The 20,294-nt window shown below is 46.1% G+C and overlaps 1 protein-coding gene across 5 annotated transcripts in view; it reads right to left on the bottom strand.

The window, feature by feature from the left end:
* Positions 1-11,722: 11,722 nt before the first annotated feature.
* Positions 11,723-20,294, bottom strand: part of LOC146203324 (uncharacterized) — a 492,360-nt gene continuing 483,788 nt past the window's right edge. For all 5 annotated transcript variants that reach the window (XM_084588675.1, XM_084588676.1, XM_084588674.1 and 2 more), the window contains one exon: positions 11,723-13,790. In XM_084588675.1, the coding sequence (XP_084444801.1) occupies positions 13,787-13,790 (4 nt within the window). In that variant the 3' untranslated portion in view covers positions 11,723-13,786. The remainder of the gene's footprint in view (positions 13,791-20,294) is intronic.

Consider the following 20,294-nt stretch of genomic DNA (forward strand, 5'->3'; position numbering starts at 1 on the left):
CGCCGGATGTATCGTGCTTTTGCCCTTGCTATCTTGAAGTGTATCAAGTTGTCATAGGGTGGGCATTTCCTGAAAATTCCCCCCGCTTTATTTTGCTTCTTTTTTGCCTCCCTACATTCTTTGGAATACCAAACTTTGTGGTTGCACTGCACTATTCCAGAAGACTGAGGGATGGTGATATCTGCTGCAGCGAGAATACAATTTGTGAACTTTTCGTTCGGTTCACCAACTGATGTCTGAATATACTTCAAGCAAATTAGCTTTTTCTTTAAAACTTTGCCAATCCGCTAAATGCAGCTTCCAACGTTGCGGTTTTCGTTGGAACGACAGCAGGTGATGACTGGCAAGTGATAACTTCCATATGGGTTATCTAAAACATTCAATCGGTAAAAACAAATAGTGAACAAAATGACAAGTCTAAAATGCTCATTTTCCCGGATGATGCAGAGCAGTATGAAGGTTTACCGGCAGCAAACAAACATTATTGGAAAGTATGAGCTCCTCCAAAATTTCACCCCTGCTGTCCGTTTTTTTACTACCCTAAAAATGAGAATGTGCGTTAAAATCCCAAACTACCGAGCATGGTTCTGGTAGTTGGCTTGAGATCTTCTAATTCTTGCAAAGTTATTTTGAGATGTGGTTGTAAGTATACAGTGCATACTGTAATGGTCTTGTATGTAAGGAGGGTGGCTGCTACAGCTTCGAACTTGGTATTTAGTTGAACTCACGCGCTGCGATGCTTCTTTGCACAATGATAGCTACTCCTCCTGAGAGCCTGTTTATCTGCTCTTGGTCGTGGCGGAAGACATTATTTTTTCAGTACACTAGTATGCTTCAGGCCTAAGTTTGTTTCCTGCAAGCACAGGGCTACAGGGGAAAATGATGCTAAAATGTCTTTAACGTCAGGTAAAGTATTTAACATTCCTCTAATTCCAATGAACTAGGAATGCCATTTTTTATGAAAATGGACAAATTAGGCTGTTTCAGGCCCTGTGATTTGGGCCTTGTCTTTATTTGCTCGATCCAAGGAGTTTCACCATTTCTGCAATGGCAAAGAGCTGCTTTGGGTTGTGTTCATTCGGTCGTCAGGGACGCTGGACATGGGTGCATATGCTGCACGTGGACATTTTCATTTGACCTCCCCCCGTGGGCAGAGGTCTTGGGGCCCGCAGACCCTGCAGGCCACGTGGCCTGCTTTGAAGGTAGTGGCGCAATAAGAGTTGCTTCCACTTGGAGGGAGGATGGCTCTGCTACAGCTCCACCGTCTGTGGTCTGTGCAGATGCTGAAGACTGGTGTTATGCATCGCCCCGTATTAGCACACCATCAGTCTATTTTCAGGGTTAGAGAAACCTTCTTTGCGGTTTTCATACATTTTCTAGCTTCTTGGAAAGATATTTCTGTTGTCTTTAATGTAATTCTTTCTCTTTTTTACATGATAGACAAGACCTAGAGTAACAGGGTGTTCCCCTCCACAGTTCGTGCATCATGGTGCTGCTGTACATCTCAGAAGTGTAATCCTTTGCAGAGAATTTCGCACAGGTTTGCTGGCCATGGGCAACTTTGGGATCCATGGCCAAACCTCTAGCACTTGAAGCAACGGCGAGGGTTCGGGATATATGGACGCACTGCTATCTTTGTATATCCTACAGAAATAGATTCAGGGAGCGTGGAACAGGTGAATGTCAGGACAAGATGCTTGGTTGGTATTTCTTTGTTTTCTTTTCTTATTTTGATCCTCTGGACTTTTATCAGGTTTTGGTCAGCAAGTCCATCCTGCATTTCTTCTTCGGAGAGTTCTATCAAAACAATATCGAAGATTACTCCGTGGACTGTATTTAGTGACATATGGGGTGTAATGGATACTTTAATGTCCACAAATGACTTAATATTTGGAAGTTTCGACACTTGGTTTTTGTCATTTAGCTCTAGGAGCAAGTCTCCACTAGCAACTTTCATGGCCTTGTAACAGGGGCCTATGACATCTTTGAGGCACTTTGTGACTATGAACGTGGAAATTTTTCTTGCTTGTTTTTCTGGCACGTCACTGTGAACCAATGTGGTATTTCGGAAACACTTCTTTTGTTTTGGGGTAGAACTCTGCAGCCACATCGGTCCACCCTCATTTCGGAGGGCGATCATGTTTGGAAAATAAAGGAGCCATAAAAAAAAATATTCTGTTCGGCCACGGTGGCAGCCACCTCCCACGAAGCCCAACTAGGATGAGACAAGAACTTCTATATGAGTCATGCCTAAAACAGCCGTACAACGAGACTATATAATCATATGGCAGAACTCAGGGTAGCTTTGCCACATGAGATTAACCCTTGCCGCCTGGAAGAAGGAAAAACCAAGAAGAAAGAAGACAGGACAGTTTTAAGAAAGGAGATAGGAAAGTGAAAGATGGAGGGGAGGATAGGAAAAGGCGACTGTCGATTTCCTCCTGGTGGGAAGTGTGGGCCAAAGTGGTGTGTTGCCTCTGCTGAGGGGCCTTAAAGATCCAAACACTCGGCATCTGCTCAACCACCAGGATCCCCCTTTCCCCAGACATGGCGATGCCACGCATGGCTAAACATGAGTGCTCGGGGTCAGTGGTGTTGTACATAACACGCAAGCATCTGCTATAGCAGATGTCCCCTGCGGGGCCCGGACAATGTTAGTACAATAATTCAGTGCTAAGTACACTTGACCAAAACTTGTGCTGTTTTGATCTCATATTCACAAACTCCAAAGTGATGGTAGAATGAGGAAGTGGAAACCAGACATGGCTAGGAAACAATCATGAATACACAGAACAGACTTTTTCAGTTGTCCGCATTTGATTTACTATCATATCTGACAGTACTAGACATACTGCTACATGCCCCCCAAAGATGTTGCCTTTGTATGTTCTCAGCAGCACAAACCTGTTGTACAATTTTGTTATGTTTCACCTGGCAAATTTGTTTCTTGGCCATGAAAATGCACTCCTGCCCAGTTCTAGTACTCTTGTTGTGAAGTTTTTAGTGATGCACGTGTGCTACAAATTGCTTTACAGGTGCATGAATGAGCGCAGATATTTTGTTCTCCTAAGGTGATCGAAACTAAATTTCGGTACAAGTGATCCTGCTTTTCCGTGGAATGGGAAAACCAAGATAGGAAATATTGCTGTACACAAAGTAGCACTTCGTAATGTCCCTCTGTCTAATTTATTTATAGATATATATATATATATATACAGTAAAACATTGTTAAAAAAAGACACTCAAGGGACCGGAAAATGATGTCTCTTGTAAGCAAGGTCTCTTGTAACCAAAAATTTTAAAAGCACTGTGTTGATCAGTTTACTGCACATCTGAATACAAATGCATTCACACGCATTAACAGGAAATTGTTCAGGAATGCTTAAAGAAGTTATTCATACTAGCAGTATGTACTTTTGTGAGTGCAGAGTGTATTCCTTCCCAAATTCTGGAGGTAAAGCACATCACTTTGCAGACCTTCCTGTTGCTCTAATACCTTTGAATCACTCTTGCATGCTTGTCACCCTCAGATGCTGACACTTTTCCTCTGAAATGTCCTCGTAGTAACCTTCTATGGCACATGTGCCATTTACTTGCGCGAGAATTGCACACACTGAAAGCTCTTCGGGAGCACACAAGATCCACATCTGCAGATATGAATTCCTCAAAACATTCTGGTCCCTCAGCAGTCTCTTGAATGCTCGCCCAAGCTTCATCTTCAAGGAAGCTTTCCGCATATCCATATATGGGCCCTCTTACATCATGTCACCACATTTAAAGCCTGCCTGTCTGAAACAGTTTTTCACAGCTTCACTTCTCAGGCCATTCCAGACACCCAAAATCACTTGAACAGCAAACTTCGCATCAATTACTATTGTACAGTCTTGCTGCCTGTCGGGCAACAGGCATTCTGCCAACCTTGCTTTGTACAACTTGACAGAGCGCACAATGTCTTTGTCTACTGGTTGAAATTAGAGTGTGGAGTTTGGAGGGAAAAAATAACTTTGGTGGCTTTGAGCACGAGAGCTTTGGTGCTGCAAGAAGCATCACATCAGGATTATGAGCTTTCATCTTGTGATCAAATTTTAACAGCGAGGAGTTAAAAATGCTGGATGTCATTCATGCGTTTTGATTAGTTTCGTAGGTGACAGTAATGTGATGCCAGTGGCTGAAACAATCGGGTCGTTTTGATCTTCCAATGATGGGGAAGCACTCCTTCTCAGTTCCTGACATATACAACAAAAAGGATGCTGGCATGGAACAAAATTTAGCTGAGAAAATCTGAAGTGCATCATGTACGAGTTGGTATGCTTCAGCTGCATTGCATGAACACACCTGGGTTGTGTCTCTTCTAAATAGTGAAGATTTTACTCCAGGGACCTGAAAAAGTTGCCCTTAGTAACCGAGTGTCTCTTGTAACCATGTCTCTTGTATGCAATGTTGTTAACATGGCAGACATAGGAAACCAACTAAACCATTTTTAAATGTCTCTTATAACAGAGTGTCTCTTGAACAGTGTCTCTTATAACGATTTAACTGTATTATTAATATATATGTGTGTGTGAGTGCGCGTGGGGGGGGGGTGCAAGCTTATATATAGTCTTTGCTGATATCTGTGCAGGCACTAAGAGGTTTACAGGTTTAGATGAAAATACTGCTAGCTATAAAAACATCTCTACTAAAAAAAAAAAAAAAAAAGCACTGGGACCGAATGCTTTTAATGTAATCAAGTTTTATTATATTTAAAACATTAAAATAATGTTTATAAGACTGAACAATGTTTATTTGTACTGTTAAACTGATGTTTATAATGCCATATATTATAAATTAGCATTAAAGTAATGCTTACATTGATTGCTAAATTAAGCTTTTGAAATAACATTATGCTAATTCAACTTAAATTATGATTTTTCATTTATATCCTATTCTAATTACAAAACGTTGAAAATCTAAGCAAGTTAAGTTTTGCAGCATCATACTGTGTGTTTTATTTACTGTCTGTCCCTGTGTGCTTCTACGAATTATTTGAACAATCAGTGCTGCCTCGGTTATGTTGACTCTGCATGCTCATGGCCTTGGCAGTACCGCAATCGAACAGCTGAAATGGAATACAGCAGGGGCATGATTTTTCTTGAGGAAGATACAGAAGTGGATCATCTGTAACTATGTCCTTCTGCCAAATAGTTCGGCCGCAGAACAGTGCGCAGCCAAGTAATGTAAACTGTGGTATTCAAAACCACAAATGTAACACAAGGGCAGCCATGTGAACATCATATCATGCAATGAATTGCACTGAAAAGCAATAAATGCATGAAAGTAAAAACTTGTAGGATGCAAGACCATACTATGAACACCATATAATGGTGCATATATCATTGAAAACAACAGGTGCACAAGTAAAAATTACACGAGGTCATGTAGATGCATCACCTTAGCGCATGTCATTTGAAAATAAAATCCTGTAGAAGCAAAAATTTTAAATAAATGTAAGTAATGCATAAAACAGCATATTGTGAGCCTTCTGTGGACCTTCTTTCATTTGTACATGCCATGATCTTCTTCTTTCATTTGTACATACCATCATCATCGTTCCGCGGCGCCGGCTCCGGCGCGTGCCTGGGTTCGTGATCAGATTAAAACGCTAGACAAGGCTTCACTGTTCTTGCCGTCACGACCTCGCCGTCTCGACCTTGCCTTCTTTTACAAGTGGTGCAGGTGAAATTTGATCCCCTTGCTGCCTTGGGCCCTGCCTCTAGCTGGAGCTACGTTCCGGTTGCCGTTTGGAAACTGCCACCACCGCTATGTTTATCGACAGTACCCACGAACAGGCCGGACCCTCTACCTCGGCTGCACCACCCCCTCCGACTGTGCCCACATGCGCGACCCGCCGCTGTTCGCTGGTCGTCGCGATGAAGATGTCAATGACTGGCTTGACACCTACGAACGCTGCAGTACCTACAACCGGTGGGACGATGCTCTCAAATTTCTCAACGTCTCTACCTTATTGAGGTCGCCAGGAATTGGTTCATCAACCGCGAGCCCCACACAACTAACTGGCCCACCTTCAAACAGCAGTTCCGACAGTACTTCGCCGACCCGGCAGTTCGGACTGAGATCGCGAAGACCAAGCTCGCTTCACGCCTTCAAGGTCCTGATGAGTCATATGCGTCTTCAACTATTGATTCCATTATTACGACCTGCCAACGCATCGACCAGCTGCAGTCCTCCCGATTGCAGCCCGCCAACGCTACTGGCCCGACCTATGCTGATCTCGATCTGCGGGCACTTATTCGAGCCATCATCCGCGAGGAGCTCCAGGCCTTCAAGCATGTCTGTCGACACGGGTGCGATCATTCTTCGGTAACTTCTAATGACGCCGGTTTCCGCAGCATCATCAAAGAAGAGCTGGCAACAATCACCCAACCTATGGCATCTGACACTCTGGCACCCCGCCCAGTACCGACTTACGCGCACGTCGCAGCATCCCCCCCTCCTTTGGTTCCCCCGCCCCGACCGGCACCAACCTACAATCACGTCAATGCAATAGCGATTGCTCAACCTGCACCACCCTATTACGCACCTTGGCGCCCCTCCCGACCACTTTGCTATTACTGTGGCATTAAAGGACATATATCCCGCTTCTGTCGTCGCCGCCTCCAGAACGAGCGCCGTGGTTACAATACCTTCAAAAGTGACATGCCTTCAACGTCATATTATCAACGCCAGTTTATTCCTAGCACACCTCGAAGATCATCCCCACCTCCAGAATCCTCGTCTGTGCCTCGTGGAGCCCATGCATCCCGACGTCGGTCTCTATCCCCATACCGCCGCTCAGTTTCCCCTCTCCAACCCGCAACAACTCTCCCTGTCCGCCATCCGGAAAACTAAGCGTTGCAGTTTCCGAAGGTCAAACTGCACTCTGCGAACTTAGCAAAAGTCCTCCAGATCGCCCGTATAATGTGATTTCTGTTTTTGCTGAAGGATTACCGGTCGAAGCATCGATTGATACAGGGGCTGCAATTTCTGTCATTCACGCTGATTTGTGCTACCGTTTGCGAAAAGTGACGACACTAAATGATGGGCCTGAACTCCGTGGAGCCAATGACGTCCCTTTGCGCCCTTTAGCAAAGTGCACCGTACGAGTTGTTATTGACGGCGTCCGCCATCATGTGCAGTTTGCTGTGCTCTCACCATGTGCGCATCTGATGATTTTTGGATGGGATTTTTTGTCAACCGCTTCGGCGTTAATTTCTTGTGGCGACTGTGTTATCCATATGACAGACAGCGATTTTTCATCTGAAGTTTCTGAACGACATCATCCCCTCGTTGCCGCCGCTGATACTGTTTTGCTTCCTCAGTGCGAAAAACTGCTTACCGTTGTTTCTGACCACATCACTGACGGGGACGTACTCATCGCACCATCTTATCGTCATCTTGCACGCGGTATCGCCTTCCCGTCTAGTCTTGTAAGGTTCCGCAACGGCTCAGCGACAGTAGCGGCCACTAACACTTCACGTGAATCCCTCGTGCTCCCAACTTCTCTCCCCTGCATGGTGGATGTTCAACCTTTGTCCTTGATGGTGCTCACCGCCCCTCTGCCTCAGCACCGTGTTTCGCGAGACGTCTCTCTTTCTGTTCTCACAAAGACTATTAATCCTAACCTCACGCCAAACCAACGCCAAGAACGGCTGACATTGCTTCGACACCACCAAGCCACTTTTGATGCCACTTCCCCACCACTGGGATGGACTAGTGTTGCGCACCAGCGCATCATTACTGAGGGTAACTCTATCGATCGCCGATGGCCTTATCGAGTTTCCCTCTCTGAACGAAAAATAATTGAAGAAAATGTAAATGACATGCTCAATCGCAATATTATTCGTCCCTCGACAAGCCCCTGGTCCTCCCCAGTTGTGTTAGTTAAAAAAAAGGTCGGCTCGGTACGCTTTTGTGTTGATTACCGCGCACTCAACAAAATTACCCGCAAAGATGTATACCCAATGCCAAGAATTGATGACGCCCTTGACTCTCTCCAAGGAGCCGAATATTTCTCGACTTTAGACCTCCGCTCAGGTTATTGGCAAATACCTATGCACGAGGACGATAAAGAAAAAACCGCTTTCGCAACTCCCGATAGCCTTTACGAATTTAATGTTATGCCTTTCGGACTTTGTAACGCACCAGCGACATTTGAAAGAATGATCGATACTGTGCTTCGTGGCCTAAAATGGAGAACCTGTTTATGTTACTTGGATGACATTGTCATCTTTTCGTCAACATTTAACGACCATCTCACGCGCCTGAATGAGGTCCTCACGTGTCTCACTTCAGCGGGCCTTCAGCTCAACACCAAGAAGTGACACTTTGCACAGAAGGAAATTAAAATATTGGGACATCTAGTCAGCCATGACGGCATTCGTCCAGACCCTGAAAAAATCATCGCGGTCTTGCACTTTGCCCATCCACAACGGACTACAGAATTGCGCAGTTTTCTTGGCCTGGGGTCTTATTTCCGGCATTTTATAAGGCATTTTGCAAGTATTGCTGCTCCACTTCATGAACTACTTAAAGCACGCAGCCTTTTCGTGTGGACAGAACAGTGCGAAGCTGCTTTTAATAACCTGAAGCACGCCCTCACATCAGACCCTGTTCTTGGCCACTTCAGTGACAGCGCTCCAACCATCCTGCACACTGATGCCAGTGATCTCGGTCTTGGCGCTGTACTTCTGCAGTGCGATGCAACTTCGCGTGAGAAAGTGATTGCCTTCGCCAGTCGGACTATGACTCCAGCTGAGAAAAACTACACCATTAAGGCCGGAATGCATGGAGCGTTTTTGCCGCATCAAACCGGCGTTTTACGCCCGACGGCGCGCACTCGACGCCCCGCGTCAGAAAAAACGTGCGCCGCCACTGATCTGGCCCTGCCAGATACTTGACGCGCGGGCAGCACGGCGTCCTCTCGAACCGGAAACGACTGTCGACGCGAGCCAATAGGAGTGCGGAAAGCTGGCATTTCCGGTTTGAGCGGCCGCTGTCAACATGCACATGGCCGCCATGGCTGACGAGGTATGAGGCAGTTTGGCCGCAGAAATGTGATTATCGTAAAAATAAACGCTTAATCAAGCACGGAATGTCGTTTTTTTGTGAGTATACGACCTATTCTCGGATCGCTGTGTGTTTGTTTGCTCCCTGGAGTGAAATTTGTAAAAATAAAAAAGAAAACCGTGCCGCTGGTATCCGAGCGGGCATTCCGAAGTATCTTTGTTCATTCGAGCGAGCCAAATCCTTGCGCACCTATGTATGTAGCACAGTAGCATTAGAATGAGCACTTTCGGGATTTTACCACAAGGGACAGCGTCGCTTCTCTCACGTACCTCGCCCTGCGGTTATTTCCGCTCGCTGATGCATTTGCTTTCGCATCGAGGGATCCGCGGCGGCGCTCGCGCCGCTTCGTCGTTCTATGTATCTCGAGCTGGGCGTCGCGTCGGCGCGGCAGTTTTCGACACGCGAATATCGTGGAAAAAAACGCCGCATGTATTCCGGCCTTTACCGAGCAGGAGTGCCTTGCCATCGTCTGGGCTGTCCAAAAGTTTCGCCCCTACCTATACGGTCGGCACTTCACAGTTGTGACCGATCATCATGCCCTTTGCTGGTTGTCTTCGCTCAAAAATTTGACAGGCCGACTTGGCCGTTGGATTCTACGCCTGCAAGAATACAATTTTGATGTAGCTTATAAATCGGGTCATCAACACCAAGACGCCGACGCTCTTTCTCGCTGTCCACTTTTGGAATCGGCTTGCTGTTTTTCTTCCCAATGCATTTCCACCTATGACCACAGCCGACCATCTCTTTCCCCGACGTATATCACAACAGTTTCATTTGACGACTCTGAGAACAAACACGCTCTCACAGCAATAAGCCGATGCCTACTGCCGTCCCATCATCGACCGCCTTATTGGCGCTTCGGACCCACCCAATGCTCGGCTTCGCCGACAACTTTGCAATTTCAAGCTCGAAGATGGCATCCTACTCCGCTTCGTGTATTGTCCTGATGGAACTCGCTGGATCCCAGTCGTGCCGCGTGTGCTTCGCCCACGTATACTGGCGGCTCTCCACGATGACGCTACTGCAGATCACCTTGGTGTTGACAAAACCTACCACCGCGTGAAAAAACTATTCTTTTGGCCTGGCCTATCTTCCAGCGTTACCAAATACGTTGCATCCTGCTCTCTGTGCCAACGTTGCAAACAGCCGACTTCTTCGCCCGCTGGCCTTCTACAACCTGTTCCCTGTCCCGCCACGCCATTCGATGTAGTCGGCATCGACTTATATGGTCCACTACCTCTCTCCGATGGGGGTAACCATTGGATTATAACAGCTGTCGACCACCTTACACGCTACGCTGAGACAGCACCTGTACCCACCGGTTCCGCTCAAGAAGTAGCAAATTTCTTTTTGCGATCAATTGTATTGCGTCATGGCGCTCCTCGGGTGTTCCTAAGTGACCGCAGGACGGCCTTCTTATCGACAGTCGTTGCCAAAGTTCTTTACGCGTCATCCACCCTTCATAAGACAACCACAAGCTACCATCCCCAGACTAACGGGCTGACTGAGCGATTTCACCGCACCTTATTGGATATGATCTCCATGCACATCACACCGGATCGAAATTGGGACACTATTCTACCATTCGTCACTTTCGCCTATAACACAGCAGTACAGCGGACTACCGGTTATTCTCCATTTTTCCTCGTTTATGGCCGTCCTCCCACTACAATTCTCGACGCTTCCTTCTTCTCTATGCCCGACTACTCCACAGAACAAAAATTTAAATCCGCGCTGCAATCTTTCTTTTTTGCCTAGTTTTAAAACTTACTGTATGGTTATTTGCATAACATCATTGTATACTGTTGCTTATTATATTTTTTATATTGTTGTTTTTAACACCTATGCCGTTTTCCTAAATTTCCTAAATTGCACATGTACCTTGTTCTTTTTTATTTGCTTTGTTTTTCAGATTTGTACGCTTTTGTTAACCTTCTGTTTTATATATATATCCTGTATGCGCCCCTCCCCTCTGTAACGTACAACTGTACCCTGAGGGTATTATAAATAATAATAATCAGTACATACCCAGTTCTTATCTCGTGTGGCCAGATGCCGTCATCTTGCCTGCTTGAACACAGCAGTGTGCCAGGAAGACCGCAAGAGTCTCTACGATTCTACACATCGCGTGGTCTCTTATCGTCCCGGTGACGAAGTACTGCTTTACACACCACTGCGCACCCCTGGCCTTAGTGACAAATTCCACCACCACTACCTTGGTCCCTACTAGATCATCAGCCAAACTTCTCGAGTTAACTACAAAGTCGCGCCTGTTGATCCCCCAGCCGATCGACGCCACCGTGGAACTGAAATTGTTCATGTTTCTCGCTTGAAACCGTTTGTGCGCCGCGGTACATCGGTTAGTTAGGAGCGGCCAGGCTGGCCGCTTCCGACCCCCCGGGCAGAATGTGTGAGCCTTCTGTGGACCTTCTTTCATTTGTACATGCCATGATCTTCTTTCATTTGTACATACCATCATCATCATCCCGTGGCGCTGGCTGCGGCGCGCGCCTGGGTTCGTGATCAGATTAAAACGCTAGACAAGGCTTCGCTGTCCTTGCCGTCACGACCTCGCCGTCTCGACCTTGCCTTCTTTTACAATATTATATAGTCAAGCTTGTCATCAAAAAGCTTTAATATGCTGCAAAATTTAAAACTTAGAACAACTAACACAAACACCACTGTAGCACACTTTGAAAATAAAATCCTGTAGAAGCAAAAATTTTAAATAAATGTAAGTAATGCATAAAACAGCATATTATATAGACAAACTTGTCATCAAATACTTCAATATGCTGCAAAATTTAAAACATAGAACAACATAAACACCACTGTATCACACTTTGAAAACAAAAACCTGAAGAAGTAATGCATAAAACAGCATATTATATAGACAAGCTGGTCATGAAAAAACTTCAATATGCTGGAAAATTTAAAACTTAGAACAACTAACACAAACACCACTGTAGCACACTTTGAAAATAAAATCCCGTAGAAGCAAAAATTTTAAATAAATGTAAGTAATGCATAAAACAGCATATTATATAGACAAGCTTGTCATAAAAAAACTTCAATATGCTGCAAAATTTAAAACTTAGAACAACTAACACAAACACCACTGTAGCACACTTTGAAAATAAAATCCCGTAGAATCAAAAATTTTAAATAAATGTAAGTAATGCATAAAACAGCATATTATATAGACAAGCTTGTCATAAAAAAACTTCAATATGCTGCAAAATTTAAAACTTAGAACAACTAACACAACACCACTGCAGCACACTTAACGAAAAGAGCTCTTTGAAACATAACGAACATCCAAATGTTACTTTCTCTGTCAGCTTGTGTTTATCTCTATAATGGCCAGACTTGGAATCCCATTTTATGAGTTTGAGAAGTTGTGCTAACTTGTGTCTGTCTAGCATACTTTACGATATTGCTAGCAGGTATAGCAGGCATTCCATAGGTCCCTAGTTCCATTTTTATTTGTGATTTAGTATTGTATAGCAGGCATTCCATAGGTCCCTAGTTCCATTTTTATTTGTGATGAAAAATTAGCTGCCTAAATAAGGAACCACATGACATTCATTTCAGTTACCACAAACAATACACCATGTCTTCATGATTTCCATGTGTTTTGTTCTCTATTAGCTCATAAACTATTTGTCTGACGAAGTAAATTAAGCATAATGCTGCAACAAAAATCATAATAAATTATGCAATGTTACACAACCTTGTGCCATTTTGTCTGCCTGGAAACTCATTGGTGCTCATTTTATTACTTTTTTTAAGCCATTGTTGATTTGCTGCCAGAATGGTGATTGCTAGCCTGACTATTCTTTATTTGCCACTCTTTGCATTACAATTAATATTCTGTTCGGAGAGCGCGACTCACCCACAGCTTCATCTGCCTTCCCATTGTAAAGATCTCTCCCTCACATATGTTGACTTCATACAGGTTTTAAAGTTATGATAAAGACATGACTCATCCTCTTTTGTGCTTCCCATTAATTTGCACAAAGCTATAGCTGTGTTCTTTGAGCAACCAGAATTTAACATACATTTTCTGCAGGTGCCCATTCAATTATGTCCATTCCTACCACGTTAGTATACACAAGTCTACTGAACTGATAACACCTCCGGGAAGGACTGCTGTCAAACATATTTGAAAAGCTAGTGATACGTTAGTTAATATGGTGCATATGCAATATTATGCGCCAAACACAAATGTTTGAAAAACTGCTTACAGTGTCCATAGAGATGACATGTGCGAGGACATAATAAACATTAACAAATTACACTTTAAAAATGAAGTGTTACTGGCTAAATTGTACACTGCACAACTTTTTACAGCAAATAAATTCAGCTGATGAGATAAACACTGAAAGCTATAGCTGATTGTCAGTTATCACAGACTAGATGTTACTGCACACGCAAGTAAGGCTGTTGTCATAACATGAACTTGTCATGTACACATACATGAAAAATACAAGTATGCAAAGCTAGAAGCTTTTGTTTAGACAAGACATAAAAGCTTTGATAACAAAGTGAGTTAACAAATTCGCAGCAGGTAGTGACTTAGAAAATTATCACTATGAACGCTGCAGATGCAGTGCTCAATAATCTTCTTTGGCCTGAAGCAGCTGCAGAGCTTCCTGCTGCGTTGTTTCTGCAATGCTGCTCACCTGAAATCAGAATTGCCACAAGTGCAGATTAATATCACAAAACTCACTTCAATACATGCAGTGCGGCTTACTCATCAAAAGAAGCTGTGGAGTTGTAATAGGGGGATAAATACGTTTTCCCCGCTTAGTCGCGGCTGACAGTCCCAACCGCCGACCCCACCCAGTGATCGCGTGCGCTACCGAGCGCACGCCGACCACTGCGGGTCGTGCTCTTGGGAACAAAGGAACAACACGTGTCGACAACAAACAGGCATTTATTGTTGCAATAACAACAATGCCAGTTAGCAATAAAACACACTAATGAATACAGGTCGTCTGACTCACCAGCAGGGCAACGGGCGAATGTTCGCCCACACTAGGGCAGGGGATAAACTCTGAGGCCGGACAAGACGGGCAAGCGGGATAAGTCCCACGAAGCTTCACCTCGCCCATGACTACAGAAAGCCGCGAGGAGACGTCTGCTCGCGTCCAGGTCCCGATGCCGAAAAGAGTTGGCTTTTTCCGCGTGCACGGTGACAAAATCAGGGGTGGCGCTTTTGCCGCCAGTGCTGCCGCGACGCTGGCGCCATCTCTCGATAGTTAATGTTAACCACCAATGTTGGCGCCATTCCGCGATAGCTAGAGTAACTACTGCGGGGGAAAGCAGACTATAAAGGGGACGATGGGAGACCGTTCCCCACAAAGCATAACAACTTTTAATTTACACTACCGCACTTGAGGCGTGTGGATTATAAAAAAAAAATATAAAGCACTTTTTGCGGTCAAAAGAAACACTGTGGCCTTTTTCATTAAATAGGTTTGACCAGTCCGCCAGTTGCATGTATTACAGTAAAATCTCGGTGCTACGAATTCCCGAAATTCCCCGGCCGAAGTGTATTGGGTACAATGGACAAAATTTCGGATGTTTCGAACTCTCTCCTGCACCACTATGGATGGTATGAATGCATGAACTGCGACTGCAACCTTGACCACTACGTACTACCCACACATTGTGACTCCGCAATCGCCAGCCACATTGTATGTACGCATCACGAGCAGTTTGTGGTGACGTGTGGTTTGCATCTTGCAGACGTCGCGATTGTTTGTCGGGCTCACGGTGCAAAAATCTTTCAGCGGCGCGTGGCTCACAAACTGCAGATGTCGCAACCATAGCAGGTGGAAGCGTACGCGGCGGGCGCGCATGGACCGCACATCGCTGGCTCCGTGATCGCGATCCACGAGCAGTTCGCGGCGCCGCACGGCTAACATGTCGCCATCTCCTGTCATGACGCATGCGCCGCGAGAGTAAGTGGAAGTGGTGGACCGCACATCGCCAACATCGCGATTGTTTTCCACACAGCGAGAAGTTTGTAGCGGCGTGCGGCCGTGAGTAGTGCAGTCAACGACCAATTTTTCGGACCCTCTAGGGAACGCAAAAACGACCGAAAATTCAGGCAGTCCGAAAAAATGAATGTATGAAAAAGACGTACCATTTTACAAATATTTCTTGGATGAAAACAGTCAAGGACGAGGTATTAGGCTTCCGAAACACCAAAGCATGAAGAAGAGCCGCTCAAAAACTCCATGCAGCCGACAGCCTTTTTGTTTATTATGCATGTGTCGTCATGGCAGCCGGCATTATTGCTGCACTGTCTTAAAGAGCTTGTCGATCCTTGTTTGAACGGCGTTCCACTTGCATGCTATCATATTTGCCTTGATCTGAGCAAGAGCAATGTCAGCGCTGTACATCGATGAAAGCGTGAGAAATGCTCGCATCAACTCGACGCTCGTAGGCGGCGCAGACGTTGGCTCCACATTCTCAACATCGGAGCCTTCCGAATCCTCCACAACTTGACGGACTAGCTCCTGATCGGTCAATTCTGCACAGAAGTCTAGCTCGTCAGTTATTTCTGTAGGTATGGAAATCCCAGCAGAGCGGAGGTCAATCGCTTCGTCCATGGGCGGGCACATGTCAATCACATCACATTCAGGCAAGTCTGCCTCTGTGGTGAGTGCGAAGCCCGCATGGCGAAAACAGTTGCGAATCTTGTCTTCCTTCACTGCTTTCCATGCATCTGCAAGCATTCCGACAGCAGACCGAAGGTCAACGTTGTAGCCTTTGCCACTTTCTGCACACAACACCATGTGGTTTAGTATTTGTGAACGGTACAAAAGTTTCAAATTGCGGATGATGCCTTGGTCCATTGGTTGGAGAATTGCAGTCGTGTTGTGCGGCATGAACTCCAGCTGTACAGCCTTCAAATTCTTGATGTGACCATGAGCGGCGCAGTTGTCAACGAAGAGCACGACACGTCTGCTCTGAAGTTCAAACTTCCTGTCCAACCTGCGGACGTAATTCTCAAACAACTGCTGAGTGACCCATGCCTTTTTGCTGGCTTCGTACAACACTGGCAGCGATGCCCCTTTAAAGCACCTCGGGTTCTTCAACTTCCCGATTACAAGCAAAAGAAGCTTCTCGCTGCCAGACATGTTGCTGCCGACGAGAACGGTCAGCCGCTCTTTACTGTGCTTGCCACAGTGGCATGGGTCACCAGCAAAAGCAAGCGCTCTTTCCGGCAACATCTTATAAAATAAGCCAGTTTCGTTGCAGTTGAAAACATTGTCAGCAAAGAACTGCTGCAACAAAGACTGCCGTTTTTTGTTGCGGTACTGCTCAATAACTGCATTGTCGACAGCGCTGCTCTCACCGCATGCCTTCTTGAACTTGAGGTCATTCCGATGTTTAAAGTTTCTCAACCACCCATCACTAAACTTAAAATCATCAATGCCCATTTGAAGAGGAGTTTCCGCTTTTTCTTTCATGACGCTGCCAGAGACCGGCAACCGCTTTGCAGTCATTGAATTAAGCCAAACGATGAGGGCTTCCTCAAGCTTTGGGTGAACACCTTGGTTTGCATTCTTTTTCTTGGCACCAGATGGTTCTTCGACCGCTTCCAGGATCTTGCTCTTGTTCTTGAGAAAATCCGAGACTGTTTGCTTGGAAATGCCGAACTCCTTACCCACGTCAGCCTGTGATCGTCTGCTATTACTTGTTTAATAATGGCGGCTTTCTTCTCCATTGTTAACCGACGGTACTGTTTTCCGCGCTTCGATGCCATCGGTGAGGATGACAAGGACAGAGTGGGGGTCATCACGGGCAAGCAAAATCCTCTTGTTGCAAAGTGTCGAAGCAACTAGGCCTAACGTCGCAGAGCACACTTGACACAATACGTAGCACGTAGCAAAACCATGCACCAGCTTAGCGAAACACCATGTGGTCTGCGATGAGTCTGCGCAACGAAAAGGCGAAACGGTTGCGGTGTCGACGGCGCTTCCGGAAACTCCGGAAGAGGCGCTAGTGAACATAGCCAGAGTGGCCAGACCAAATCGGTGTGTGACGACTAGGTACGGCTAGTTGTTCAAAGCTTTGACATGGTACGCAGACTGGGAGATAGCCAACATGGTGGCTTTGTATGACGCAATTGCGGTTTCAGACCTTGCGTCGCGTCAAAAAGTCCGAAAAATTGGATGACGGGGGGGGGGGTTCGAGCATCCGAAATTTCAGATGCTCTTATACATTGATTCTATGGGGCTCATGGCGGTGCCGCGAAGACGTCCGGAATATCGGGCATGTCCGAAAATTCAGTCGTTGACTGTAGTCGGCGGCGCACATGGCGGGCGCGCACAGACTGCACATCGTAAACTTCACAACCGCTAGCCACGCTGTATGCATCGCGAGCAGCCTGCGGCGCCGTACAGCTGGCATGCCGCCATCTCTTGTCCTGCTTTACTTGCCACAAGAAGTCTGCAGAAGCATGCGACCCGCACATTGCCGATGTCGCGATTGCCTGTCACGCTGTGTGTGCCGTGAGTGCCCAGCTGTGACCGCACGGCTGTAATAGATCTTCTTGGACATAAACAGATCTGCACGACTGGCTTTCCCATGCTTGTGCACAATTATTTTCTTTCGTTTTGGTGATACGAACTTTCAGATGATACAAATTTTTTTCACGACCCCGTGAGATTCGTATCACCGAGGTTCTACTGTAGATTACCTTGGGCTCCTTTCTTTCATCAAACTGGCCAACCTGGGCATATGTAGTTCAAATAGTTGGATGTATTATAGAGTTATGCGACTCATGAGTAGGGAGGGAGCCAGTGCACTCAGATGTGCTTACTCCTGCCCACAAACATCTTTACACCAGATCTGACATCCTCTTCCTCCTTCAAAGTGCTGTCACTCTTACCATACCTTTCCCCTTTGACCTTGCCTCCTCATCATCTTACAGTCAACTCCAATACTGACGCATGCTAAAGCTAGGAATGTTGAGCTGAACAGCTGCAAGAATAATGGCTTGCTTTTAAAGCTTAGTGTTCCCTGTTGCAGTGCCATACCATCGAAAGTATGGGTAACCACAGAATTTTCCTCATCGGACACGATCTACAGACATTTGCACATGCTCTAAATCTTTAGCCCATGTGAGTGCTCTTGTATGCTCTTAGTGTTATGCTTGTATGCACACATGTACAGACCACTTTGATGCTCATCAGGAGTGGCGACCACAGGCCTCTGCATTGGCACTGCCAGTGAAATTTGTGGTAACGATCTTGCAAACCATACCCTGTTAAGAAGGTCCACTTTCCCTTGAGGTCACCACAGTAGTTAGTCTATCACAAGACGGTGCCAGCATTGGTAGTTGCACCGCTGATGGTTTCGTCACTGTGCAGGTGGGGGGAAGAAGAGTCTTTGGCATCGGGAACTTGTCGCACGTGGATGCATTCCTGCGAACTCCGCTCTCCACATTCCTATGAACTACGAGGCCTGGCAGAAAAATTTCCCGCCTGCTCATCCTGTCTGGCCTCAGTTTATCAACTGTCCTAGCTTGGGCAAACATTTGCTTGTAACTCTAACGGTGAGTCAGACAATCTATTAATTTGTGTGTTTTATTGCTACCTGGCATTATTATTGCAGCAATAAATACCTAAGCGTTTGTTGTCATCACATGTTGTTTCTTTGCTCCTAAGAGCACAGCCCACTGTGGTCGGTATGCACGATCACAAGGTGGGGTCGGCGGTTTGGATAGCCAGCAGCGACAAAGCAGGGAAAACATATCTATCTACCCCTCTGATTAGAACCCCACAAATTCCAGTGTACAATTCCAAGTTTGTTGTCATGTCCAGTGTGAATGAGCAAGCATTTCTGCCCCACTGGGGAGTCGCACTGATTAAATGTTGCTAAACAATGCCTACTTTTGCAGACCACTGGTACATATTTGCCCAATACTGTTGAGCATCACAGAATGTGTTACGTACTAACTCCAAACAACTTTCACACTTACCGTATTTACTCGCGTATAACCCGCCCCTGCATATAACCCGCACCTCTAACTTTGAACCCCATGAAATAAAAACAAATATCCTCGCGTATAACCCGCACACTTACCTGAAAAAATGAGGACTAGGAAGTCACAACTGAAACTGTTTTCAAAACAAATATATTTGAAAACGACTTCCGCAACGTTGTCAGTGCTGTCGTTCAATTGTCAATCGTCGCCGCTCTCACTGCTGCCGTCCGAGGCTTCATCGCCGCTCTCAAAGACGTAATCATCTTCGGAGCCATCTAGGCTGTTGCTTATGGCACACTTCTTGAAACTCTTGTGTACCATGTCGGCCGGGATCATCCCCCCATGCATCTACGATCCAATGGCACAGCAGTGCAATATCTGGCCTTCGCACGCGTCCCGTTGGCGTAAGGGCGTAAAGGCCATCAGCCATCCACTGGGCATATAGCCGCTTCACGTGAGCCTTGAAAGGCTTATTGATGCACACGTCGAGTGGTTGGAGCATGGAAGTCATGCCGCCAGGTATTACGACAAGGTCTGTGCCGTTGTCAGCGAGGCGAGCTTTCACCGCGTCCAGCACCAGCATCGAACAGCGTGCCAACAAGGCACCTGGTCTTTTTTCCCAGATTGCTTGAATCCAGTCAATGACGAGGTCACTGTTCATCCACGAGTTATCTTCCACTCGCACAACAATTCCTGGGGGAAGTGATGTACTCGGTAGAGTCTTGCGCTTGAATATTACATACGGGCGCAGTTTGGTGCCGTCGGCCAAAGCACACAACATCACTGTGCAGCGCAGCTTGGTGTTGCCGCCAGTCAGCACACTAACAGATTTTGCGCCCTTTTTTTCCAGGGTCGTGTCCATGGGCATCTCGAAATATACTGGCATTTGGTCAGCATTTCCCAGCTGAGATAGCAAATAGTTGCGCTCTTTCCTCAGTCCGATGACGTAACATAGAAAGTTGAGCAGCTTCTCCTCGTAAGCGTCGGGAAGCCGCTGGCACATGGCAGCTCGCCGCCGCATCGAAAATCCATGCCTGGCCATAAAGCGCTGCAGCCATCCGCGGCTCGCATGAAACTCGCGTGGACTATTCATTTCCCAGGCCAGCTTCAGGGCTTGCATCTGCGCTATCTCTGTAGACACAGCGTGGCCATGACTCCTCTGCTCCTCAATGAATTTGGC

This window comes from Amblyomma maculatum, chromosome 1 (assembly GCF_055883805.1).
Source record: "Amblyomma maculatum isolate TAMU_Amacu chromosome 1, ASM5588380v1, whole genome shotgun sequence".
Lineage (NCBI taxonomy): Eukaryota > Metazoa > Arthropoda > Arachnida > Ixodida > Ixodidae > Amblyomma > Amblyomma maculatum.